General features: G+C 41.8%; 1 protein-coding gene across 13 annotated transcripts in view; it reads right to left on the bottom strand.

Annotated features, from left to right (window-relative positions):
* Window positions 1-27,675, bottom strand: part of BCAS3 (BCAS3 microtubule associated cell migration factor) — a 1,423,373-nt gene that overhangs the window by 1,385,113 nt on the left and 10,585 nt on the right. For all 13 annotated transcript variants that reach the window (XR_011026249.1, XR_011026248.1, XM_068268730.1 and 10 more), the window contains exons 3-5: window positions 19,493-19,547; window positions 17,854-17,929; window positions 17,360-17,466 (exon numbers count right to left, since the gene is read on the bottom strand). Coding sequence is in view for 11 of the 13 variants with exons in the window: in XM_068268730.1 (XP_068124831.1) it covers window positions 17,360-17,466; window positions 17,854-17,929; window positions 19,493-19,547 (238 nt within the window). In the remaining 2 variants the exon portion in view is untranslated. The remainder of the gene's footprint in view (window positions 1-17,359; window positions 17,467-17,853; window positions 17,930-19,492; window positions 19,548-27,675) is intronic.

Here is a 27,675-nt window from a genome sequence, read left to right as displayed (position 1 = left end):
AAGTCAAATTGGGGAGTAGTCTCTCGAATTGTTTTGGTGATTTTTTTCTAACACATATATACTTTGTATTCTATTTATAAGTTCGCTTCTGGAAGGGGGAATGGATTTCTAAGTCTTAGCAAGTAGAGCCTTCGCAGCATTGCAAATTTGTCTGAGAAGTTTGTTCTGGGGTTTGGAGAGTTGAGGATGGGGCCTATGGAACAGAGCCGACTATGGGTTTGGTTGGATTTGCTTATCTAAAACTACGGATGCAAATGAATAACACATATCCCAGAAACCTGCTACCAAAGTGCATGACCACCAGCAATGTACTTGATCAGCTGTGGTTGCGCAACCCCGGAAACAGAAGTCAGATAAGAGCAACCCCCACTTAAACAATTGTGCAGGTGTCCTATACCAATCGTAGAGGATCTTATAGTTGCGTTCCTTAGTAATTGTATTCCTAGATGAGGTAGACATGCCCAGAAAGATAGCCTCCCACTGTCCTGCATCACAAGTAGCATTCAGTCTGTCTTTCCATTTCAACATGGCAGTAGAGAATGAATCATGCTTAGAGTACCAGAGTTCATGATATAGAGAGGAAATAAGGCCATCAGGGAGTGGGTGGGTCATAGCCAATTTTTCTAAACCAAAGGAAGCTAAAAGCAGGCATTCTGATCGCCGCCGTGATTGCAGAAAGTGGCCAACCTGGAGGTATCTGAAGGCTTTTGAGTCTGGTAAATTAAATTTCTCCTGCAGTTGTGTCCAGGACAGGGGGAGGCCATCCCTCGTCAGATCTCCCATAGATGTTATTCCTTTGGATTTCCAGTTACCCCAAACCAATCCGCAGATCCTGGGAGGGAAGTACGCATTGCAAAATAGTGATTCTAAACTAGAGTGTCGGCCTGTCAGATTTAACATTTTAACAAGGGTCTTCTTTAACTTAAGGGATTCATGTATGGGGAGTGGAAGGGTATCAGGGCCCAAGCAGGGCTTAGGGGTCCAAAAGAGGTATCTAATTGGGAAGGGGGAGATAATTTCCTGTTCTAAGTCGACCCATCTGACTGATCCTCTAGGAGAGGACCTCTGTAGTAATTGGGCTAATTTGGCAGCGTAATAGTAATGCATAATGCTAGGAGCTCCTAAACCTCCTTGAAGCGTGTGGCGCGCTAAGTGTAGGTATTTAACTCTGGGTCTCTTACCCCCCCAGATAAAGTTAGTTATTCTGGACTGCAAGACTTCCACATCTCTTCTAGCAATTCTGATAGGTAGGGCTCTAAACAGATACAGGATTTTAGGAAGTAAAGTCATTTTCACTGAGTATATACGTCCCAATAATGAGATACAATAGGGTTGCCATCCTTCCAGGAGGCTACGGAGCTTTTTAAACATAGGGGTATAATTTAATTTATATAGATCGTCCAGATTCTGGGATACGAAAACTCCCAGATACCTGATTCCTGCCGGTTTAAATCTGAATCCAAAAGTGCGAGAAAAGGATAACTGTTGCTAATTTGTAATACTAAATGGTATGGCCTCGGATTTAGTATGATTGATTTTAAACCCTGAAGAAGTGCAAAATCTTTCAATTTCTAGAAAAAGGTTTGGAAGTGAGACTGTAGGGTAAGTCAGTGAGAAAATGGTATCATCTGCAAAGAGAGCAATTTTAAATTCTGATCTTCCCACAGTGACCCCTGAGATGTCTGGAGAGCGTCTAACCCTTATTGCCAAGGGTTCAATACAGAGTGCGAAGAGCAACGGAGAGAGAGGACACCCCTGTCTAGTGCCATTCATAATTGAAAAGGGTTGGGAGGTAATGCCCATGTTGCAAACAGATGCCATGGCGTTAGTGTAGAGGGCTCGGATTCCATTCAAAAATTCGCACTTGATACCGAATTTCTGAAGGACCAACCGAAGGTATCTCCAATCTACTCTATCGAATGCCTTCTCTGCATCCAAAGACAGGAGCAGAGAAGGCAATCGAAATTGTTTCTTTTTAGCCATCAGTCCTACTATCCTCCGGATATTGTCTGTGGTTTCTCTCCCTGCAACAAAGCCAGTCTGGTCCGGGTGGATAAGCGAGGGAAACTGAGGGTTCAGCTAGGATTTTCGCTAAAATCTTTATATCGACGTTAATCAGGGAGATGGGCCTATAGTTGGTAACTTCTGCCGGGTCTCTGCCGGGTTTAGGAATAACAACTATGGTGGCTTGAACCATTTCAGGAGGGAACAATTCTTTACCTTGGAGGATGCTGTTAAAAAGGGAGGTTAATTCTGGAGCTAATGTAGGTTTAAACACTTTGTAGTAGGAAGCTGTATACCCGTCCGGACCAGGTGACTTAGATGCTTTGAGCTGTTTAATGGCTAGTAGGACCTCTTTAAGTGACATCAAGGAGTTAAGTTTCTGGTTGCTAGGGAGAGACAGGGATGGGATGGATGAGTCATTTAAATAGTCCAGGATGTCCGCGGCACGAGTTACAGTTTTTTCTGTGGTAGCACCTTTATATAATTCAGTGTAATACTTCTGAAATTCCTGGATGATTAAGGTAGGATTATGTATTAATTGTCTAGTGTTATCTCTAATGGGGTGTAGTCTATTAAGAGTCAAACGCTGGCTAAGCTTTCTTGCTAGCATTGTATCAGGCTTCTCTCCTTTCTCGTAAAACTTCTGTGAAGTCATACGGAGAGCCCTGTCAGCCTTCTGAAACAAAAGTGCCTTGAGCTCCTGGCGTAAAACAGTGAGCTGAGTCTTAAAAAGACACTGAAGCGAGAAAAAAAATATGATATAGTGAATTGGTTGTGTACTATGAATAATTACTAGAAGATTAGCAGCAAAGAAAATATTCTCATACTTTTATTTTCAGGTATATAGTGTTTTTTCTAACATTGCATCATTCTATAATATGTGCAGATTACACAACACTCAGCATTCAAAATGAGTCTTTCAGAGCAGTCTGTGAACTAATGACCTCTCCTCTAGCAGAGGAAAAGTAAATAGTCCAGGAACAGTTGAGATAATAAAAGTCAGATAACAGCCCTCTCCATGACTAACTTAGTCGGATAGCTTAATGGCTTGTTTGCATAGAGATAACAACTGGAGTTTCTCAACTCTTCCTGTACTGGAAACAATTACACTGATGTATCTGATCTTAATGTTTTATTTCTTAGCTGTACTACACATACAAATCATAATATCATCATTTTTTTTTCGCTTCAGTGTCTCTTTAAGATCTGAGGAAGTACCCATAGCGTGTTCGAGTTCGAGTCTCCTGATTTCGATCTTCAGCTCGTTTATTCTAGCCATTGCTTGCTTACGCCTAGTAGAGGACATTTTGATTAGTTCTCCACTTATACTTGCCTTGTGGGCCGCCCATCTGATTCCCAGTGAAGTATCTCCTATTTTGTTAGTCTCAAAAAAGAAGGAGATTTCTGTTGTCAGTTGAAGTTTAAGTTCCGGGTCTATCAATAGGGACTCGTTAATACGCCAAGAGGTTTTGGGCCTAGGAGTTGGAGAAGTAAATTTGATCTGGACCGATGCATGATCAGACCAGGAGATTTCCGAGTGAACAGCTGAGACTACTTCAGCGAGAAGGGCAGCATCCATCAAGATAAAATCTATACGAGAGTATGTATCGTGCGGATGTGAATAAAAGGTGTGGCCCCTCTCTCCAGGGTGCAAAGCTCTCCAGACATCCCAGGTGCCCGTGTCAGACAGAAAGGTGAGTAAACACTTAGGGGGAGCTCTAGTATGACCATAGGCACCATCCAGGGTAGCATTAAAATCACCTGCTACTATGAGCTTGCCCTCTCTAAGGGGAAGAAGTTTGGAAGTCAATTTAGCAAGGAAAGGAGGTAATCCCTCAGATGGAGTATATACTGAAACTAAAGTCAGCTGAAAACCGTTGGATTCACCAATTAAAATAAGGTATCACCCTTCTGGATCCCGAACCACTATATTCAAATTCAAATTGAGCCTCCTATGTATAATTATAGCTACACCACATTTTTTTTGAGAAGCGGAGCATAATAAGCCTGTGGGTACATCTTATGCCAATATTTTGGTTCTTTATTTCGGGTGTAATGAGTCTCTTGCAGAAAAATTAGGTCTGCGCCCGCATTTTTTTTTTAATATTGGCAGGCTAAACGCCTATTTTGGGGAGCATTTAAACCTTTGACGTTATGTGTAACTGCGATTAAGGGGCTGTAATCACTAGATAATTGAGAGGACGGGATCTGTGAAGCAGTTTGGGGTGTATTTTGTGCACTCGTCAAATGTGGTGAAGCCATAATCGGTTATCGATATATTCATAAAGCTGACTAATGTTATTCAAAGCATAATTAATTGAGGATGAATACATGCTAATAAACTTCCTATAACATTTAAATTGGTAGATGATGATAGCAGAAGAATACTTCAGGTGAAAAATGTGGGGAACATGTGAAATATTGTATGTTAAACATTAATGCTTTTGTTTGCCCGCTAAGTGGGGAGCTGTTGCATTGAACCATAAAACATTAATATTGCTAAATAAAACGTGAATGAAAACATATGAACAAAAAAAGAGTGAGAGACATATAACTTGTAGTCTCCAGTAACCATATAAATCCTGTGGTCAAGTGCCACAGATGGGTTGGGGGCTATGACAGCTAACGACCAATAGCTGGCAAGCCAAACAGTATGTAGGCCGGTGAGCACAGTGCGGTCAAAAGGTAAACAGGTGCTCAAGAAGGGGTAAGAGCAGAGCATACAGAGCCCGTGTATGCAAGCTTAAACTTGAAGAGAGGTGATCCACCAGGGAGTAATTCAAGAAGGTAGATCCGTGGACAGGGATCGCTGGGTGGTAGGAATCTTGGGCGGGGCTGACAAGTTAGCCTTTTCGGAGTGGAATGGGGAGAGTTTGTTTGCCATTTCCGTTTAAGTCTCTTTTTAGAGTTGAGAGTCTCCATAGAGGAATCTTCCTGAGACTCAAGTAACTTGTGTTTTTTCAGTAACTGGAGACCTTCTTGTAGAGTCGTGACTTGAAAATTTTGTTGTCCCAACTTCAGATGTAAAGCGAATGGGAACCCCCATTTATATTGAATAGATTTGCACTGTAGGATAGATGTAACTGGCTTGAGAGATCGCAGTTTCTCTAGCGTGATTGGAGAGATATCGTGGAAAATTTGAATTTTATATTCACCCACTCCAGCCTGACCCAGATCACGAGCTGCTTGCAATAAGGGAAACTTGATCTCAGGATAGTGCAATTTCAAAATAATGTTTCTAGGTTTATCCCCTTGTTTAAAGGGTTTTAGAGCACAATGGATGCGGTCAAACCTAAAGAGTTCGTCAGGACAATCAGGGAGCAAGGCTTTGAACATAGCTGTGATATACGCTGTGAAATCCGTGATGGACTCAGGAACACCTTTTAACCGAAGATTATCCCTTCGATTTCTATTATCCATATCTTCTATTTTTAGATCCTGTGCCACTTGGTGTTCTTCATAAGTGGTCATCTTGTCTTGAATGGCGTTGACAGCGTCAGCTGTATCGTCCATACGGACTTCTAAGGAGTGCGTTTGCTCCCCTAGGTCATCTATTTGTGCAGACAAGGTGGAGGTTGCCGCTCTAATTTCATTTCCAATAGAAACTTTTAGATCTGCCAGAAGATCAGATATATCTTTAAGCGTAACATTTCTGTTAGAAGAAGCATCATTATCAATCTCACGAGTTTCTTTTTGCGGGGACGCTTGTGCTTTATTGGATTTCGCATCTCTAGGCTTGAAGAAGTCAGATTGCGTGGTCGTTGAGGGCTTAGAGTTCCCAGTTTTATTAGCCATGCTGAGAATGAGAAGTTGAGGACAGGTGATAAGAGGTGAGCGTTCAAAATTGGTCAGATCGAATGCTGATAGATTATACACAAGCTCTGAAAAATTGTGTTTACGCCATAGCTAGAAAAAAGATCAGTTATATGAGAGCCCAGTTGTTGAAATAAATGCAGGTGTGGGGCAGAGAATTGGCTGATGGTATTCTGCCAGCCGAGTTCTCAGTTTGCCTCCTGGTTTTAATGTTGTGGATGAGAGGAGCTGTTAGTGTGCAGCTTTATATTGACAGGCTGATGCAGAGTCAGTTGTTGGAGTGTGCCTCTGTATAGTATAAATAGCCTTGCAGAAGATAAAGGAAGTTAGGGCCTAGTCATGCTTCAAAAACCTGGGCCTCGATTTATGAGCAGGGCCGACCGGAAGTGAGGGTCTGGCGCAGTAGTCTGAGAGTCCTTCGGCTTGTGGGGCCCTCAGCTGTGCTAGGGTGGCCGTTTTGGTGCTGAGGCTGGTGGGTGGGTGCCTCATTTGTGGGCTTGGCCGCGGTGGTAGGGGGATCTGTGCAGGCCTACCGCAATCCCAGGAGGTCAGCGTGTGGTGCCGCCGGGGGATCAATCCGCTCGATCCACTACTCAGGTGGAGAGCGGAGATCCCTGCGTGTTGTCCTGGCGGCTGGTTGAGGAGGATTCCGCCTTGCAGGGAGGTGTAACGGTGGTATTTCTGGGTTGAGCTGGGAGCTCAGCTCAGATGCTGCCGTCCGCCATCAGCGCCAGGCCACGCGGGGGACATGGCCTGGGGCTGATGGCGGACGGCAGCATCTGTGCTGGATTTTTTTTAAACATAAGCTGAAAAATTCTCTCCTAGGAGAAAACTTACGAGAAAATGTTAATTGAATAAGGGCCATTGGGATGTATTCACTGAATTGAGTTAAAGGGAATCTGAAGTGAAAATAAACTTAAAGGAAACCTGTAATGCCCCCCCCCCAAAAAAAAGTTTCACTTACCTGGTGCTTCTGCCAGCCCCTTGCAGGCTCCCTGTGCTTGCACTGTCTCTAAACGATCCTCCAGTCCCCGCCGAGGCTGTTTCATTATCGCAAGTTGGCGCGAGTCCTCATTCCGCTCTTCCCTCATCTGAAGCATCCTGCCTAGGTGCAGTACAAGGTTTTCTGGACGCACGTACTGAGCAGGACGTTCCCAGCAACGGGAGTGTGAAAAAGGATGTGCACTGCCACGGCTGCACAGGCGCAGTGGCCGTCGATTCGCAAGTTGGCGGTAATGAAACTTAGTCGCGGCGTGGGACCGGAGGATCGTTCAGAGATGGCACGAGCACAGGAAGACTGCAGGGGGCTAAAAGAATCCCCAGGTGAAACTCTTTTTTGGGAGGGCCATTACAGGTTTCCTTTAAGAGATAATGAATTGTATGTGTAGTACAGCTAAAGTTAGAGACAGTACACCGCAAGCTCATGGTGAATCAGAACTCATAGGAGTGTGTAAAGGGGCTACAAAGAATCGAAAAGACCTCTTACTAAAATGTTAAGCAAAACAAAAGTTTGTCTTCTTAGTACAGCTAAGAAATAAAACATTAGTAGCACAGAAACCAGTCTCATATAATTTCCAGTACACGAAGAGTTAAGAAACTTCACTTGCTATGCAAAAGAGCTCTGAGTACTTGGACCAGTTTAGTTAGTTACAGTGCTGTTTTCTGAGGCACTTATACTTCAAAGAAACAGTGACAGGCAGCTTCAGATAAGATTTTTACTGCAGGGAAGTTCACAGGGTCATTGGGGTCTATTCATTAAGCTTTATCACATTCGGTAATGCAGGAAACAGCTGACTTTACCGAGCACTTAGGAAAACGTCAATTTATAATGTCTGTTACCGCATGAAAAACTGACATTATCCAGCAGTGAGGTAAATTACCGACTTGTGCGGTAAATACCTCAACAAATGTCAGTAAATGTTAATTCATAAAGCCTACAACATGCGGTAAAGCCACGAAATAATACTGTCTGGATTGAAGTGGTGAAAAGAATGTGGAGTCAGTGCGAGGAGACTGTGCTGAGAGCCGTGACTCACAAGCAGAAGCAGTGAGAGCTGTGACTGACAGAAGCAGGGAGCCAATAGAAACAATCCCTGTTCTCCTGCAAGTCTGAATGATGGAATCTGATAGGACCAGCAGCCTTCTCAGGCGGGACAAGCTTTTAAACCCCCCAGGCAGCAGCAGAGCGATAGGAACAAAACAGGCTTCCCCTAAATACCTTTGGCTGTTTAACCTCTTGGGTTCCTGTTTGAAGATGCTTAGAAGCTAGCGGAGAAAATCACCTAAGCATGGCATATGTAAAGTTTCTTGAAGTTCTTCTAAGCTGTGGCAATTAACCATTTAGGGACAATGTAAACGCATTAAAACGTCATGTTCGCCGCTATTAATGGCAACAGGACGTTTTAATAAGTTACATTGTAACTCTGCTGCTGTGTTCGAGCGGGCGCGCTCCCGCCGCGCGCGCGCACGTCGGGTCCCGCGGCTTGGTGATTGGACCAGGGAATCACATGGTCCCTGGGCCAATCAAGTGCCAGTAACAAGGCAGATCATTGTTACAAGCCAGTAACAATGATCTGCCTTGTAGTGTCAGTAAACAAAGTTGCTTTCTCCCTTCCAGCTCATCTGTCACCTCAGACTGCTGTCAATCAGCATTAAGAGGTGACAGGAGCTGTGAGGGAGAAAGACTGTGATTGTGGTAGGATTTTTATATTTTTAAATAAAATTTTATCCCCATACTTTTTTATTAACCCCTTATCCTCCCCCTCCTTTGCCATTTACTGGTTTTCTGTTTTATTTTAGTACTTTTTAGTACTTCTTAGTACTTTTCTGTACTTTTTCACCCCTCTTTTACCCTTACTCTGATATTTCTATCTATACTTTCTTTCTATCTATATTCTTTCTTTTCACCTTCATAAAAAAAAAAAAAAAAAAAAATCTTTCTGTTATTGATCAATCGCTTGGTTGATCGATCGATCAATCTGTCTGTCTGTCTGTCCCATCCAATCTATCTATCTATCTATCTATCCCCTTTGCTTACTATGGCGAGGAGACTGTATTCTGTTGAGGAGGCAGCCGTCTTCCTTCAGCAGAGCAGCAGCAGTGGGGACGATTCAGGGAGCGAATGGCACCCAACGAGCAGCAGCTCTGAGTCAGATTCTGACAGTTCAGAGAGCGTTGGGCAGCCGTCTCGCCACTTCAGGAGGGATGATGAGTCCACTGTTCAGGGCCCTTCAGAATCCACCGCAGGGGGCTCGGTGGGTAGCACAGCTGCAGCTAGCAGCACAGGCCAGAGGGGAACCACTGTCCAGGGCCCTTCAGATGCCACCGCAGGGGGCTCAGTGGGTAGCACTGCTGCAGCTAGCAGCAGAGGCCGAAGGGGAGCCAGGCAAAGGCAGGTACGCCCACCGGTACCTGAGGACATAATTCGGGGCACCTGGTCACCCGCTAACCTTGTAGCACCCAACATCCCGCCTTTTACAGGGGCAAGCGAAATATTAGTGCCCACTGACAACTTCGGGCCTGCTGACTTCTTCCAGCTCTTTGTGAGTGATGATTTGCTGCAGCACATTGTGGAGCAAACCAATTTGTTTGCGCAGCAGTATATTGCCCAGAAGCCCACCTGCTATTTGGCTGAGAAATGGGAGCCCACCACCATACCTGAGCTAAAGATGTTTCTGGCCCTAACACTACACATGGGCATACTCCAACAGCCAGAAATAAGACTGTACTGGTCTAAGGACTTTATGCACACAACACCCCTGTTTCCAGCTTCCATGAGCAGGCAGCGCTATGAGGCTCTTATGAAGTGCCTGCACTTTGCCGACAAATTCGGACAATGTCCCCAAAGGTGATCCTGCCCATGACAAGCTTTTTAAGCTGAGGCCCATACTCACCCACCTCAGTACAAAATTTAGCGAGGTGTACACCCCAGAGAGAGAGGTTGCAGTGGATGAATCCCTCCTACCCTTCCATGGCAGATTAGGGATAAAACAATATATTCCAAGTAAGGCTGCCAAGTATGGGATAACATTTTATAAACTATGTGAGAGCAGCACTGGCTACACCTATTCTTTTTTTCTGTATGAGGGCAAAGATAGCCATTTGCAACCAGCTGGGTGCCCACCATACATGCCAACCAGTGGGAAAATTGTGGTGGAACTAGCCAACCCACTCCTCCACCAAGGCTATCATGTGTATGTGGACAACTTCTACACCAGCATTCCCCTTTTCAAATGTTTATACTCTGCAGAGACTGGTGCCTGTGGGACAGTGAGGCCAAACCGCAAAGGCCTCCCACCACAGGTGGTTAATAAAAAATTATCCAAAGGGGAAACACACAGTCTCAGAAGTGGTGAGCTCCTGGCTATAAAATTCAGGGACAAGAGAGACGTCATGGTCCTGACTTCAATTCACAATGAAGAAGTGGTTCCTGTCACAACCTCCAGAGAGCGGATCGAGAAGCCAATGGCATTGGTCGACTACACAAAAAATATGGGTGCGGTGGATCTTGCGGACCAAATGCTCTCCTACTACTTTAAAAAAAAAAAAAAAAAAAAAGAGGGCCTGGTACAAAAAAGGTTTTTTTTACCTCCTGCAGATGGCCATGCACAACGCATTTGTGCTTTATAAAAAGAAATGCCACGGTGACAGCTACCTCCCGTTTATGCGACAAGCTTTGAGATCGCTGATCAATGAAAGCGTAAACCTTATGGAGGAATTCAATCCAATGCAACTGGATGGAGCAGTTCGCCTAAGGGGAAAACATTTTCCTGCCCTGATCCCACCGAACCCAATTAAGGTGAAGCCACAGAAGCGATGCCGGGTGTGCACCAAGCACAAGAGGCGGAAAGACAGCAGATACCACTGCCCAAAGTGCCCCTCACAGCCGGGACTCTGCGTTGTCGGCTGCTTTGAGGCATACCATACCCTCAGCAGTTATTAGACTTTTTTTTTTTTTTTTTTTTTTTTCTTCTTCATTACCCTAAATTTTCACTGGACTTTTTCCTCTCGACTTTTATTTGCCACTTACTGTCCCTCAAAGGAACTCACAATTACCACTAGTTAACATTACCACCTTTTTGGGGGGTGTGGGAGGAAACCCAGAAGCTTAGAGGAAACCCAAGACTCCTACGACCTGCAAATCGTTTTTTCCCATTTGGACTTGCTGCTGCAAGGCGAGAGTGTTCGCCACAGGACTTTACTCTGCAGACCACCCCCCATCTTCTGACCACTGGCTTTCCTTGGCGTATGACCTCTGGCCTTTCTCCATCCTGCTAGACCTGCAATGGTGAGTTCCAATGTATCTGTCATTCATGTTATGGATAGTGATTTAGGCCTCACTTAAATTGTTCTATTTGCAACTGAGTAGGTCTGAGTCTCTAGTTTTCAGAATGGTAACATTTGTGTCTTTTAGGGCTCTTTCACATCAGAGCTTGCGTTGGAGAACGCTCAAAGCATACGTTTTGTTGTATGCGTTTTAATGCGTTTTGATATGCGTTGCACTGCAGAGAGTGTGCGTTTTTAATCCGTTTTCAATGCGTTACAGCACATAGAAAAACGCAGGTAATTTGTTTTTCTTTTAGTTTTCAACTTTTTACATTGTTCCTCTGTTGCATTCTGGGACTGATTGCCTGCGTTAACGGATTAAAAACGCGCATAGTGTGCGTTTTACATTGACTAACATTGTAACGCATAAAGCTAGCGTCGGCCGAAAAACTGCGCCTGGGTGCAGTGTAACGCAACGCACAAAAAGGCTGCGTTATATGTGAAAGCTAAAATGAAAGTCTATGGACTTTCATTTCACCTTGGGTAACGCAAACTTTACCCTTTGCGTTAAAACGCAGAAAATCTGCCCTAATGTGAAAGAGCCCTTATTGAATGGTCTTACACTCCTGGGGCTTTGAGAAGAAAGAATTACATTGTTGCATTTGGTAAAAAAGGGCCTTAAAAAATACATTGGCGCTGCTCATCAACTGTAAAAAAAATACAATTTTCTAAGTTACGGTGCAATTTCAGCAAAACCGCAAAAGTGCAAATGTTACAAAATATGTATATTTGAGTAGGTCTGGTTCTCTAGTTTTCAGAATGGTATAATTTATGACATATATCCAATGTTCTGAGACACCAGGGGTTTTGCTATGAAAGAATGACTGTATTGTTTCTGGTGCAAAAAATGGCCTTGGAAAATACATTGGCGCTGCTTATGATTAACAGTGTATTATGTGGCCAAAACATTATCTGATGATGTGTATAGGGTATCATTTTAACCGTGACAAGCAAGAGAAGAGAATTTGGGGTGTTTGAGAGATTATGCATATGTCATTTGATTTTTGGTTTTTGGCAAACTGAATGAGAAGCAATAAAACTGTTATTTCCATATACTCTGTACCAAACTAAAACACTTGTAAAAACACCAAAAGTGACAGAATTGAAAACCGAATGCATAAATAGTTACCTTAGGGACTTAGCTTTTAAAATATGTATGCTATGAGGGTGAACTACTGTTATATTTGCAAATAAGGGCTTGAATTCATTGGTAGTATGCAATGAGAAAACAAAAAACACAACATAGGAAAAATACACCTTTATTTCCAAATAATATATTGTCACCATACTTTGCACTAGGGACATAATTTATATATTGTGATAACCAGGACAAATAGGCAGATAAAATGTGTGTGTTTTATGCACATTAGCAGTGTTTATTTTAAAACTATAGGGGATGAAAATGGAGAAATCGTGTACTTTTTCATTTTTTCCTTGTTTTTCCCTTTAAAATGCATAAAAAGAAAAGGTATTACTGAAAATAAATATCGCCTCCAAAAAGCCTATTTAGCGGTATTGATCAATTTGCTGTGATACGTAGTGAAAAAGTTATTGGTGAATGAAAGGGAGGAGCGCTGAAAGGTGAAAATTGCTCTGGTCCGTTAGGGTAAAAACCCTTGGGGGTGAACTGGTTAAATAGAATGTTAAGAAAGACTAATAAACAGATTCAGAGCAGATTTAGAGCGAGCAGAGGCAGTATAACAAAACATGTACATCTAAAGGGATGTTGGGATGCCTTGCAATGCCCTCACTGCACGGAGCAGCTTGTAACAACACAGAGACACTCCACACTGCTCTGCAGTTACCATAAAGGTTTTTGTCAATGGGCTACGGTAATTTACCGAACTTTTACCGCACCTGTGAACATTTTTTTGAATTGGCACACAAAAGTCTAAGATACCGAATGCGGTAATTTCCCAAGCATATTTTTCTTTTCACACAGCCTTTTATGAATCGGCCCCATTAGCTCGTATCTGTTTCATAGTTTAAAATGCAGGGTGGTTTGTAAATTGCAAATGAAATGCTAATGATGCAATGCTATGGAAAAAGCTATATACCTGAAAATAAAAGAGAGACTCTTATCTTTGGTACTCATGTTCTATTAATTATCCGTACTACAAATACAATCCATCATATAAGGGTTTTTTTTGCTTCGGCGTCACTTTAACCAGAATAATGCACATAAAGTCTTATTACACGATGAGTAGAGCAGAACGCAGTACGTTACTTGCAATGCATTAGGTTCTACTCTTCATGCGTAAGACCAGCACCTAATTCTGGTTACGCTTATTGAAATCAATGCCTTGTTTTAATACGCTTATCTGCTCATATTCCAGGCGTAGATTTCAATATCCCAGCTCTGTCTGCTTTTATCACCACTACACTCAGCTGTCTGATGACTGCTGAACTCCGTGCACCAGTCAACTGACCCTGTGATCACCAAGCAAAAAAAAAGCTCTGGTCCTTAATGCTGGGAATACACGGGCCGATTCTGGAGCTCGATTCTGCGCCCGATCGTTTCGCACGCTCAATTCTCTTATCTTCCGATTGTTTTTCTTATCTCTTTTCAATTCACTTCAATGACAAATCGAGAGGAAAAACGAACAGTGATGGGACATGTTGGAAATTATCTATCTAACCATCTTATCAGCTCAGAATCAACCCATGCATTCCCAGCATAAGGGGCTAGAATCAGTGAATCTAAATTATATTTAAATCTACTGAATTACAAATTACTTTACAAAAATTTTTTTAACTCACTTTGCTCTTTTGCACCCGTCATAAAAAGATGGGTACTGCATGTGAACAGACCCTGCAACTAGATACAAAACAATCTAAATAGAATACTAAGAGACTTGGGTGGTATCAAAAAGTATTACAAATTAAATGTTAAGACAACTACATAATACTGTAGAATGTTTTTTTAAAAAAGCTGTTACAATGTTACAACAGCAGCTTGATGGTGCTACAAGAGCTATATGTTATCAATAGTTTTTTCTTAAAATTATCTGCAGCTAACCAGCCCAACTTCACCTAATTTTTCATCTCAGCCTAAATGCCCCTAAATGTCCATCTCATTCTGCAATTCAAAAGCATGTTGAGCAGCCTTAAAATGCTAGTCCTTGCAGAGTGTCAGCCATAAGATACAGTAATGCACTATAAGCAACAGCACAGCATCTCGCATCTTGCTGAGATGTAGGTTAAATAGAATGGCGTTAAATAATGTAACAGGAGGGTTTGTTACCAAATCGCTCTCATTAGACTGCAAATCCAGAGCAAATGGATACATGCTCGTGGGTGAATGTCACATTTAGAACATTATGATTTTTTATCTAATATACAAATGCCTTATCAAGTGGGGGGCGAGAGTCATACAAGACAAAATGTCTGGGCCAGTATAGGCCAAGACATTTGTGACATTTCGGGTACTTCTAGCCAATCAAATTGTTCTTAAGCTGAACAAGCTTAGTACAAAGGAAAGGAAACAACCTCTTGATATGCGTGTTTCATATAAAGGCTGTGACCAGTAATGATTGTTTCACATATTTGAGATGTACTACTGACACCTAATGATCATTTATGGTAATACAGATTTCAGCAGCACATAAATATTTTTTTCCTATCTTCATTTCATTTATAATAGCATTACATATATTTTTTGTAAATCTACCATAGTTTAGGAACTTTAAAACCAGAGAATTGTTTCTCAACTTGTACATTTACTAATAATGTGGAGAGACATAATGTTTACTAAAGTAACTGAGGTTCACATAGTTGTCCAGTTGTGTATATTTTACCTTTTATACTTATAATGTACACCTTTATAATATGCAGAATTTGGTGATCATAGCACGCAACAGGGCTTTGCAATTAACCATATCACTCTGTGCCACTAACTCCATTGTAAAATGTGGAATCTAGATCAGAGATTGGCAAAAAACTCACAGCAGTCAGTTTGCTGATGGCTCTATAGACTCATAGGTAGAAAATCTTTGATTGGCAGCCATATCACTGCCAGATTCTTACTCAGTGCTGCTGGTGATTTGTAGCATGACATGTCTCCTCTACTGTTTACAGTTAACCTACCAGGATGTGGATCAGGATGTGGGATGAAATTAAAGCAATCCGTACAATCTCCACACGGGATCAAACCAAGGACTAAAAAGAATGCAAACTACAAGGCTCATGAAAGCCACCGTACATCCCCATGCTACTGTCTTATACTTTCAAACTGTAATGTGAACAAGAGCACCAAACTACAAGGCCAGACTCTGGCCCGCACAAACATTTATGATTTGTTTATGCTTTGAAGATTTTATCTGATGAATTGAACCATAACAAGCTACAACTGCTGGACCACACGAAGAAAGAAAGATTTTTATTGTCAAAACTCACACTGATTTGTGTGTATACTTACAAATAACATTAAAGAGACTCCGTAACAAAAATTGCATCCTGTTTTTTATCATCCTACAAGTTCCAAAAGCTATTCTAATCTGTTCTGGCTTACTGCAGCACTTTCTACTATCACAGTCTCTGTAATAAATCAATTTATCTTTCCCCTGTCAGACTTGTTGGCCTGTGTCTGGAAGGCTGCCAAGTTCTTCAGTGTTGTGGTTCTGCTATGAACTCCCCCTTCCAGGCCCCTCTATGCACACTGCCTGTGTATTATTTATTTAGGGCAGCTTCTCTCTTCTCTCTTATCTTTTACAAGCTGGATAAATCGTCCTCTGAGCTGGCTGGGTTTTCACATACTGAAGAATTACAGACAAGGGCAAAGCTGTTTGCAGGAAGAAAAGAGCAGCCTGAAACTTCAGTGCATGAGAGCAGAAGGGGGAAAGAAACACACAAATGATCTCTTGAGATTCAAAAGGAAGGGTGTATACAGCCTGCTTGTGTATGGATGTATTTTCTATGTGTGGACATACTGTACATCAACCTACTTCCTGTTTTGGTGGCCATTTTGTTTGTTTATTAACAAACTTTTTAAAACTGTTTTTAACCACTTTTAATGCGGAGAGGAGCGGCGAAATTGTGTCAGAGGGTAATAGGAGATGTCCCCTAACGCACTGGTATGTTTACTTTTGTGCGATTTTAACAATACAGATTCTCTTTAAAAAGTGTGAAAATCCAAGATAGGTGTACAGTATACCTGATATAATTCCTAATCTAAATGACATTAACTGAAATACTCTGGGGCTAACAGTGATGCAGTGTTTAGGAAAAAATTAGTCCATATATACAGTGGGTTGCAAAAGTATTCGGCCCTCTTGAAGTTTTCCACATTTTGTCACATTACTGCCACAAACATGCATCAATTTTATTGGAATTCCACATGAAAGACCAATACAAAGTGGTGTACATGTGAGAAGTGGATCGAAAATCATACATCATTCCAAACTTCAAGGGGGCCGAATACTTTTGCAAGCCACTATATATATATATATATATATATATATATATATATATATATATATATATATATATATATATATATATATATATATATATATATACACAGTGTGTGTGTGTGTGTGTGTGTGTGTGTGTGTGTGTGTGTGTGTGTGTGTGTGTGTGTGTGTGTATATATATATATATGTATGTACATATACATATATACACACACACATACTAAATATTCTTTAGAAGACAGGTTGGGTGAAGAAAAAAAATGTCCACAAGCCCTAATACCCTAATTTAGCGCAGAATGCTACTGCGGGCTGGAACGCGAAGAAAGCTTCACGTAGCCCGGGGCACGCAGGCGCAGTTGCCCTCAACTTGCAAGCCGGCGGTAACGAAAGTAGCTGGCGTGGGAGAACGGAGGCTCGTGCAGGACCAGACGGCTGCTGGGGGCTTGGGGAAGCCCCAGGTAAGTGAAACAGGTTTTCTTTTTTTTACAGGAATGTACAGTTCCGCTTTAAGAGCTAGCATGCCATTTATGACACCCAAAAACACTGTTTTGGGAAGGAGATGCAATGGGGTGACCATCACCTCATGCCACAGCTAATGCTGTAAAAAAAAAATAGTAAATAAAACACCATGTACCACCCTTGTAAAATGGAGAACCCAACATGCAATGTTCAAAAATAATGATTACATTTTTTTAAATGAAAACTACTTTAAACACTTCTGAATATTTGGTCCACATGGAGATTTATTTAATGCTTTCTGTCAGTTAACACAATGTTATTTTGTGCTCCATGAACAATGTACTCACTGGTATGCTCCAAACTTGCAGCCCATCTGTATATCCAATAATGAGAAGCAAAGGGGGATCGATGCCAGTGTTATGCATTTCATGAAATTCCATATTCCTGTGCAAATCTACAATGGACAAAAGTACAATTAAAGAATACTGTATAACGATTTACAAGTTACCTTTATAATTACTTGGAACTCTTAAGTATAAAAGTCTATGGGGCACTCCATTCCGAAACCGCATTATATTCCTAAAGCAGGCTTACAATGATGGAAAGAAAGCTAAAGAAAGAATGTCAGTGGGACTGGGAGAGGAGCCAGGAGAACACCAGGGGACTTCTCGGGCTACGGTGGGCTGGAGGGAACCCATAGGTAAGTGCAAATTCTGGTTTTACAACCTGCTCAGGGTCTCTTTAATTCTGCCATTTCATTTCAAGTCTTTTCTGGGATTTCTTTGTTCCAAGGGAGGAAAGCTAAATTACTGGTGTGTATGTCATGTAAAAAAAGTCTTACCATTTAAATCTGAATTTTCAAATCGGACCCAAACTATTTTTTCTTTTTCTTCTGTTGTAGGTGACCCACTGTATGCCTGAAAGACAATGATCAATATTTATATCTGAATAAGTGGTATGAAACTCATAATTTCTTCTATGCTCTAAAAGATTCTTTACAGCAAAAAAAGGTACTGTAAGAAAAAAACCACTGGTAGCAAAACAGCAAACAGTTAAACACTCTTTCTTCTTTAGTTGGTGGCTAAGCAATGTGGCCGAACCTGAGAAAGTGATTACAAAAGTAGCTGATAAGAAAACAAACAAGATAATATAAACACTGCTAGCAGTGTCTAGGCTGAATACAAGCCAAAAATGTATGCAGGAGAAGACACAATCTCACTGGATACATTGTAATACTGGATACATTGTAATATATAAATACAGCAGCTATGCAATACATTGCAATGGCAGATTTCAGTGAAGATAAACTGTACTTTGGGGACCTTGTAATTTGTAAATAGACAATACTAGTGCACAAAGCAAATATGATAACTGTATTGGTAATAAAATAGGAAAACGTTTTTACTGAATGTTAGGTTAGACATTAACCCTCTTTAATAAAAAAACAATGACTTTTAAAAATAATATCCCTGGAAAAGGTTTGCACTGTGCCATATAAAACAGAATCCTATCTCTCGCAGGGATATCTCTGATTAAATCAATGCATTTCTAGGGAGAATTTCACAAATGCTGCTGGAATACAGTGGTCCTCCTTGGCACAACCATTTCAGTCCCAGCAGAAGTTTATGCACATAGGCCTGGTGCACACCAAAAACCGCTAGCAGATCCGCAAAATGCTAGCAGATTTTGAAACGCTTTTTCTTATTTTTCTATGGCGTTTTGCTAGCGTTTTGCGGATTGCTGCAGTGGATTTCAGTATAGTACATTTCATATATTGTTACAGTAAAGCTGTTACTGAACAGCTTCTGTAACAAAAACGCCGGCAAAACCGCTCTGAACAGGCGTTTTTCAGAGCGGTTTGCGTTTTTCCTATACTTAACATTGAGGCAGAAACGCATCCAAAATCCAAAAAATGCCTCACCCCGGCATTTTTCGTTTCTGCAAAACGCCCCCCGCTCTGGTGTGCACCACCCCATTGAGATACATTGACCGAGCGGATCCGCAGCTGCAAGCGGCTGCAGAAACGCTGAAAAAGCCGCTCGGTGTGCACCAGCCCATAGTGTTGACATTCCCACCAGCTCCACCATATTTACAAGCATGCAGCTATGCACAGAAAGATTGCTGGGAGTGCTCATGAATTGCTAACATGCAAATTGAAGATCTGGATGAAAAAGGCTGTGCCTCTTCACACATGGCAATGCAAAATTTGACATCTGTATTACATTTGTACTTTTATAAAGGTTAATGGTATGACATAATAGCATGATTTGTGGTCTCTGATTTATTTCTTGTTTAACAGAAATGTATAAAATATATGCTGCAGCAGGCATTTGAAGAGGTAATCACATCAAAGCTAAAACCCCGCAGAAAAGGCTGCCTCAAACAAAATCAAAGCACTACTACAAACTTAATTAGACAAAAAAACTGAAGCTAATAAGAATATTGCAGAAGAAGAGAGGCTTTGTAACTCCAGCACTAACCTGTGGAACAACATCTTGTAGAAATGTGACAACACTTTCCATGTACGATTGTTCCCTGAAAAAAAGGAGAATTAAATGTGTCATATTCCAGAAACCCACCTAATATGCATTGAAAGTAGACAAAGAAAAAATTTAAGTTTCTGTTATTTGAATAAAGATTACATTTTGTCGTGCACATTTTCCTTTTTAATTTTAAAAGCATAAATGGCCGTTTCCCCTGATACAATGTAGGAGACCTTCCTTCCCGCTGCTTGCAAACTGCCGGCAGAAGCTCTGCAGACTGTGTCACAAGGGGGAGGGGAGCTAGAGAGGAGCGTATTGGAAGGCAGAGATCTTTCCCTCTGCTTCTGTGTTCAAACAAACAAACACAGAACATTTATATCACGCTTTTCTCCTGGCGGACTCAAAGTACCAGAGCTGCAGCCACTAGGACGCGCTCTATACGCAGTAGCAATGTTAGGGAGACTTGCCCAAGGTCTCCTACTGAATAGGTACTGGCTTACTGAACAGGCAGAGCCGAGATTCGAACCCAGAGCCCTTAACCATTACACCACCCAGCCACCGTGTTCAGTACAGCACTGTCACGTAAGTGCATGTCATTATTATTATTTAGTATTTATATAACACCAACATCTTCCACAGCGCTTTACAGGGTAACTAACCGTCCCTCAGAGGAGCTCACCATCTAATGCCTACCATAGTCATATGTCCAGAGTACACTGAAAAAACCCACGCAGACATGGGGAGAACATACAGACTCCTTACAGATAGTGCCCTGGCTGGGATTTGAACTGGGGACCCAGTGCTGCAAGGCGAGAGTGCTATCCACTACGCCACCGTGCTGCCTGTCATCACTCTGCACTGTAGAGAAGTATCTCAGTGGAGCCTTAAAGGGGAACTGAAGTAAGAGGTATACGGAGGCTGCCATATTTATTTCCTTTTAAGCTATACCAGTTGCCTGGCAGCCCTGCTGATCTATTTCTCTGCAGTAGTATCTGAATAACACCAGAAACAAGCATGCAGCTAGTCTTGTCAGATCAGACTTATAAGTCTGAAACCCCTGATCTGCTGCATGCTTGTTCAGGGGCTATGGCTAATAGTATTAGAGGCAGAGGATCAGCAGGACTGCCAGGCAACTGGTATTGCTTAAAAGGAAATAAACATGGCAGCCTCCATATACCTCTCTCTTCAGTTCCCCTTTAAAGAAGTCATGAGGTAAAGGAGGACAGGCAGCCTGCCAAAACAGGAGCTGGAAGCCACAGTCACATCACATTTTGACAGCGAGCCTGCAAAAACATTCAGGCAGAGACAGATTCACTGTGCACAGTGCCATGCAATCTGCAGCATACCACAGGCCCCAGCATGACCATACTAAAAAGGCACCACAGCTAGTGATGGGCTCACAAGTAGTTACCAGTAGTTACCTACTCAAATTCGTGATTAAAATGAGGCTTAATTTCCTCAGCTGTGTGCCTGGGAGACGGGTGGTTAATTACCTAGAATTCCATCAGCTTCTATGCATTCCAAACGTCTTGCACGCAGCCTATGGGACGCGTTGCAAGACCCACTACCACGCACTTCCTCCTTCCGACTTGAAAGAGGAAGTGCGCGATAGTGAGTCTTGCAACGCATCATAGGCCGCGTGCAAGGTGTTTTGGACGCATAGAAGCCGACGGAATTCTGGGTAATTAACCCCCGTCTGCCATGCACACAGCTGAGGCAAGTAAGCCTCATTTGAATCACGAATTTGAGTAGGTAACTACTGGTAACTACTCGTGAGCCCATCACTAACCACAGTTCCCAGCATGCCAATAATTGGGGGCATGCTAGGAGATGTGGTGCTTCTATTGGAGGCATGCAGGGAGCTGTGGTGCCTCTATGGGGGTCATGCTGCTGGCTGTGGTGCTTCTAAGGGGGAGTGCCATTGACTGGAATGCCCATGGAGCGGAAGTCGTGTTTGTTTCATGGTTTAAGTATTGGAATGGTAGGACTGTATGTTTTGGAGACTTATTTTTAATTTGGGTCTACTTTCACCACTTAATGGTTTTAATACAGTATATCTATGCCCCTAAAAACTTCATCTTAGCCTCAGGGGAGTAGATATACATACTCTGCCGTGTTCGCCGCTATGCGTGCTCCCGCACTCGTTCTTGTCGCCGCCCGTTAGTAGGGAGATTAGTGAATGGGAATGCAGTTCCCATTCATTGATTTACGTCCCTGTGTCAATGATCGCCGGCATTAATAAGTTGCCTGTGGTCATTGTAAACACTGTAAGTTAAACTTACATGCACTACTTCCTGTTCGCATACTAACAGCACAGTCAGGAAGAAAATGTATGGGGACATCTTGTAGCCAAATAGTAAAATTACACCTACATACGTTATTTAATACATACATACACATTATATATATATATATATATATATATATATATATATATATATATATATATATATATATATATATATATATATATATATATATATATATATATATATATATACACACACATACACACAATTAACCACACACACAAAAATTTGCATATAAAAAAAGACAATAAAAAAAAAAAAATAATAATAATAATAATAGTTACCTTAGGTACTGGACTTTTTTTTTTAATATGTATGTCTTGAGGGTATATTACTGTTATTTTTGCATATATGGGCTTGTAATTAGTGATGGAAGCAAAACAGAAAAAAATACACCTTTATTTCCAAATAAAATGTTGTCATTATACTTAGTACTGGGGAAATATTTTTAAACATTTCAATAACCGTATATATACACACACATATATATATATATATATATATATATATATATATATATATATATATACACATACACATATACATATATACATATCATTTTGTTGTGATATGTAGTGATAAGGTTATTGGCAAATGAAAGGAAGAAGCATTGAAAGGTGAAAAAGGCTCTGGTCCTTAAGGACAAACCCTTAGTGGTGAAGTGATTAAAACATCCAGCCTACCGAGCAATACATCAAAAATGTACCACCATCAAATCCATTTTGACTCGATTTGTTTCTTTTTCATAGCCTAGCGTTCAAAATAAATTAAGTAGTTCAGGCATATACTAAAATTCTTTAAATCAGGCAGAAATTGGAGGTTACACGTAACAGTATTTCTATGAGTCCTCCATGACAGCTATCTGGAAGATGACCAGCTCTTCCCTTGAAAAAAGGAAAAACAATCAAAACAAGAAAGTTTAAAAACTCTTCCCTCTTTTTTAGGTCCTAAGTGAATAAAGAGTACACACCAACACCTAGAGGAGAACCAACAATACCAGAAGGGCAAGTGCAGCAGTTCCCAAAGATGGGAAATTGTGACACTGTCTCAGAGGACTCTAAAGGTATGTACAGATGCCCAACTAAAGTGTCCAGAAGCAGAGGTCCCACACAGCAGAAACAACCTTACAGGCAACGTTGTCGGAAAGACTTGTCGTTTCCGCACATCAATACTGCAAATGACCTTTTTATTTAAATAATAATATTAAACAGTAGGCATAACATGTCCACATTCAGTAGAACAATGTCATTCAAACGACATTGTACACACGACCAACTGCACAACATCTGGCCAATCGTCGTGTGAGTTGATCCACCAGACAGATTGGGCAAAATGCCTGATATCGGTCAGTTGTCATGTTGTTTGGCTACATTTTTTCAACACGATTGCTGTCCAACATGGTGAAATCTGTCATTTGTTGGGTGTTTTAGATGACTTTAGATTATTATGTGTACAAGACTTAAGAAAGTACGGTTATTGGTAAGTCTAGAATGGATTTCCTTCAGTCATCCCAATGTAAAATAAAATGGTAAATATCTTCTCGTAACAAGAAAATGGCTTCAATTCACTAAGCATTACCACAATCTGTAATGCATAAAACAGCTGATTGCACAGATCACCTTGTCAAATGCCAATTCACTATACCCATGACTGCACTGAAATAGAAACATTACCAATTAATGAGGTAAATTACCCACTTGTGCAGTAAATAGCTCAAGAGATGTCAAGAAATTGCAATTCACACAGATTAAAGTATTCAGCTAATCAAGAAAAGGTGTTTGGCATTCATCTCCAGCTCTGACTAGCTGGTAACTCACTATCTCCATGCGTTAAAAGTTGACAGATGTAGCAGACAGCCAATAGGCCAATAGGGAGCGGAGCAGTGCTTTTCAGCGCTGATAGATTTGGGTGCAGCCGGCGCCTCCATAGACTTCAATGGGAATCATTCCTATTGAAGCACTCAGTGAGTAACGGCGGCTCCGTCAGAAGACGGAGCCGAAGTTGCTTAAAAACATAATAATTCGGCCTCCAGCAATCGCTGGAAGCCGAATTATTTCATTCCCCCCACAATCCATGTCGGCCTGGAGGGGGAATAGTAATTAAATCGGCCCGGACTTGTGCAGAAGCAGGAACAGCTATATACCGCTGTATCCTGCGCCCAAGTCTACCGGCGCCGATTTCAAATGTACTCATAGGGAGAACCACAGAGCCCTGCTTCTCCCCCATTTCATCTGATACTCTGGTGGACGGGACTTCAGAACAGCAGAGCAGTAGAAAGAGACATTTAAAAAGGTTTTTCTGTATCCCTTTAGATACGCATATCTATATACTGGTACACAGAATAGCTCCCTCTAATTAGCATAGATGCACATGACAGGATGCTAGGGTTGCACTGGGCAAAAAAAAATGGCTCATGCACGCACTTGTAAGCTTATGGAAACGCAATTGCAGGGACATCAGAGACTGCATAGTCTGCACCATCTGCTGTTTCCATACATGCGCTGCGATTCACCACAGAATCGCAGTACATGGTTGCCTGCATTTCAGGGTGATTACGCCCGTGATCTTATTCAATATAATGAATTTGATTGCAAACGTCGCCCCCCCCGGGGAGTCACATGTAATGCAGAGCCGCACGGCTCTGCGCTGCAAATGGAAACGAGCCCTAAAAGACAACTAGTAAGGTCCTTTAAAGAGACTCTGTAACAACATTTTCAGCCTTATTTCTTCTATCCTATAAGTTCCTATACATGTTCTAATGTGGTCTGTCTTAATGCAGCCTTTCCTAGTTGCACAGTGGCTGTATTATCTCTGTTATATAATCTAATCTTCTTTCCTCTGATGGCTTTGTCGGGCTCAGGCACTCAGGCAGGATTGTGCTGGTCTGCTTGTGATAGGATAGAAGCTATACACACCCTCTCCACGCCCCCTTCAGGATCTGTGTGAGTCACAGACTGAGCTCCTCTCAGCCTATCACATGCTGGTTAGCAGCCATGTCTTTTTTTTGTAAACATGATGTGCCGGTAAACAGGGCAGAAATAAAAATAAACTGACAGAAGAACTGTGACCAAGAATTGAGCTTCATTCCAATCAGTAGCGGATATACCCCTTTTTCCATGAAAAAGCTTTACCTTTTCTCAAATAGATCATCAGGGACGTCTGTATGGCTGCTATTGAGGTGAAATCCCTCCCACAGTGTGATGTCAGGAACCAGGTCTTGACATCACACTGTGAGAGCCTTGTTGCATTGTGGGAAGTAACAGCTGTTTCCAACTGACAAACAACCAGGATCTCCCTCTGTGTATATGTACATCTATAACAAAAAAACAAACCTTCTAGCCTATTGCATTGTTAGGGAGTGTGCTTATAGAAAATGGCAGTTGATGCTGTCTGTTTTTTTCTTGTCTGCCAGTAGTAAAGATGTTTACATTCAGGCTCATTCTGGATCAAACAATATAAACAAACCAGTGACCTTAACCCGTTTAAAAACGGGCTAGGTCTGTCACTGCGCGTATCAGCACGACCGCGGCACACGCACACACGCCTGCACCTTCTGGCTACGTCCTCCCGTTCAGTGTCTCTACGTCCCTACATGCACATGCACACTACAAAACCACACACACACACACACACACACACACACACACACACACACACACACACACACACACACACACACACACACACACACACACACACACACACACACACACACACACACACACACACGTGTTTTATTAGGTAGGATTACATGGCAAATATCAATTATTTCTTGATCTCTCTTCAATTTTTTTCCCATTGATAAGAAAATGGCTTTTAATCTTTTGTCAATTTTGTTACCTTGGGTGTAGCGCCAGTTAACTGTCAAGCAGCTCTGCTGGAGGACAACCAAAGAAAACAAGCTTGACAATATTTCTATTCAAAACAGGGATTTTTAGTTACATTTGTTGCAGTAATTGAAATTACCTGACAACATGATCACCTATCTGGCAAGTCCAGCTCTCCCTGGCAATATGCCTACATAACTGTACTATGCACCATGCTCAAAGGGGACAACCAATTTCAGCTAAGGCATGACAAGAGGTCAGGGTAGAGCTGCAAGTCCAGGTCTGACCATTCCACCTGCAAAAAATCAACCTAAAAACAAAAAGTAGCCTGTACTCATACAATTTAATAATTGCATGCAGGAGGTCCTGTGATGGCTAAGTCCATTTTATGTTACAACAATCATACAGACAAAACCCTCAATACTGAACTGCGTTTTAGCTGACAGTAACCTCTGCATAAAAAAGGAATTGTAAGCACTTTTGTTCAAAAACAGCTAGTAATAAGAATCCCCATTTTATAGGACACAAAAAAACAACTCTAGAAAGTGCATTCTCTAAATGGTCACGATACAAATGAGTATTACCGTATTTTTGTGCAATATAAGATGCACCCCCCCCCCCCAAAAAAAAGAACACGTCTTATATTCCAAAAATACAGAATAAAAGCTATGCAGAGCGTGCAGGGAAGCTACCGGTATACTATACCTGCTCCTGCCGTTAGGTGTAGTGTTGTGCAATGTAGTGCATTGCTGTGTGTGCAGCAGGGATTAGTGTAGTGAGCAAATCCAATTCCACAATTGGAAATACATATATCCAGGCACATCACCTCTAGTTAGGACATTAAATAAATTATTAGGGAAAGGGAGGTGCTGAAGGGGGTGTGGCTAGAAAACAGCAAAAATCTATTAACCCTTCGCACACTCACATGCAAATGTTCAAACAAATGCATTCACAGATTCACTCATCCAGGCACAACTGTTATCCCTACAGCTAAATTAAAAGCCAGGGTTTTAGTTCACAGAAGAATGCATTCTTATGCTTAGTCACCTATACTGCGCAGAAGTACCCAGGTAAACATAGGTGTCCTAACTCTGGCCCTGTAACATGCATAGTGCAGACATGCAAACACATTCATTGCATCAAACCTATCAATGGATTAGGAGCACACATCCTAACTTCCTCTCCTGGGAAAGACGGTGCATCTTACCAATCGCACAAGGGAGCTAACGTTATGTGTCCATGTGCACCATGCGCACACACCAGCATAAGCTGTGTGCATGCTGACAAATGCATACAGGGGAAGGAGGGAGTGCACTGAATTAGACCCTAGCCACAGGGGTCAGTAGTAAAATGGAAATACATATATCCAGGCACATCACCTTGTCTGCTAAACATATTCGGCTTTATTAATTATTACCCCAAAGACTGCGCCGTGGAGGTGGTGAGAGCCCTCAGCGGCAAATCATGCTTGTATAACGGCTTATAGTGTGCATCTGCTTCAAATAACCACAAGCGCTTAGCAACTAACCCTGTGTGAACTGTGATAGCCTTGAAGAGCGGGCTCACGCATTGTTCAAAAGGAGCGCTCAATCCATAGAAAGACTTATGTCGCTATTTAGAGAGTGGAGGAACCAAAAAGTTGCATGCATTTGATCCTATCGAGATTCCCGGGAGTAACAAGGACTGTCATATGTGTGTATGTGTGTGACATGTGAACTGGAGGGATTGACACAGCCGGCTGTGATACAGCTTAGAGTGTTAGCACCGCAATCCTGCCTGTTTTTAATGGGTTTTGGGGTAATTTGTATAGCATAATTAATAAAGCAGAATATGTTTAGCAGACAATTGTGGGATTGGATTTGTACTGTAAATGGTTGATCACAATTGGTTCCGCCAGCAAAAGGGTACATTATGCTAGAAAGGTTTTGGTGCAGGATATTGTTGATTGATGGATTAGTGTAGTGTAGCTGGGCAGTGTAGATAGTGTAGCTTAGAGACAATTTTGGGGGGTAAAAGTTCCATACGATGCCCCTGCACTATAGAC

Source organism: Hyperolius riggenbachi, chromosome 2 (assembly GCF_040937935.1).
Source record: "Hyperolius riggenbachi isolate aHypRig1 chromosome 2, aHypRig1.pri, whole genome shotgun sequence".
Lineage (NCBI taxonomy): Eukaryota > Metazoa > Chordata > Amphibia > Anura > Hyperoliidae > Hyperolius > Hyperolius riggenbachi.
Note: the sequence above shows the minus strand (reverse complement) of the source record. Positions and strands in the feature narration are given on the sequence as shown.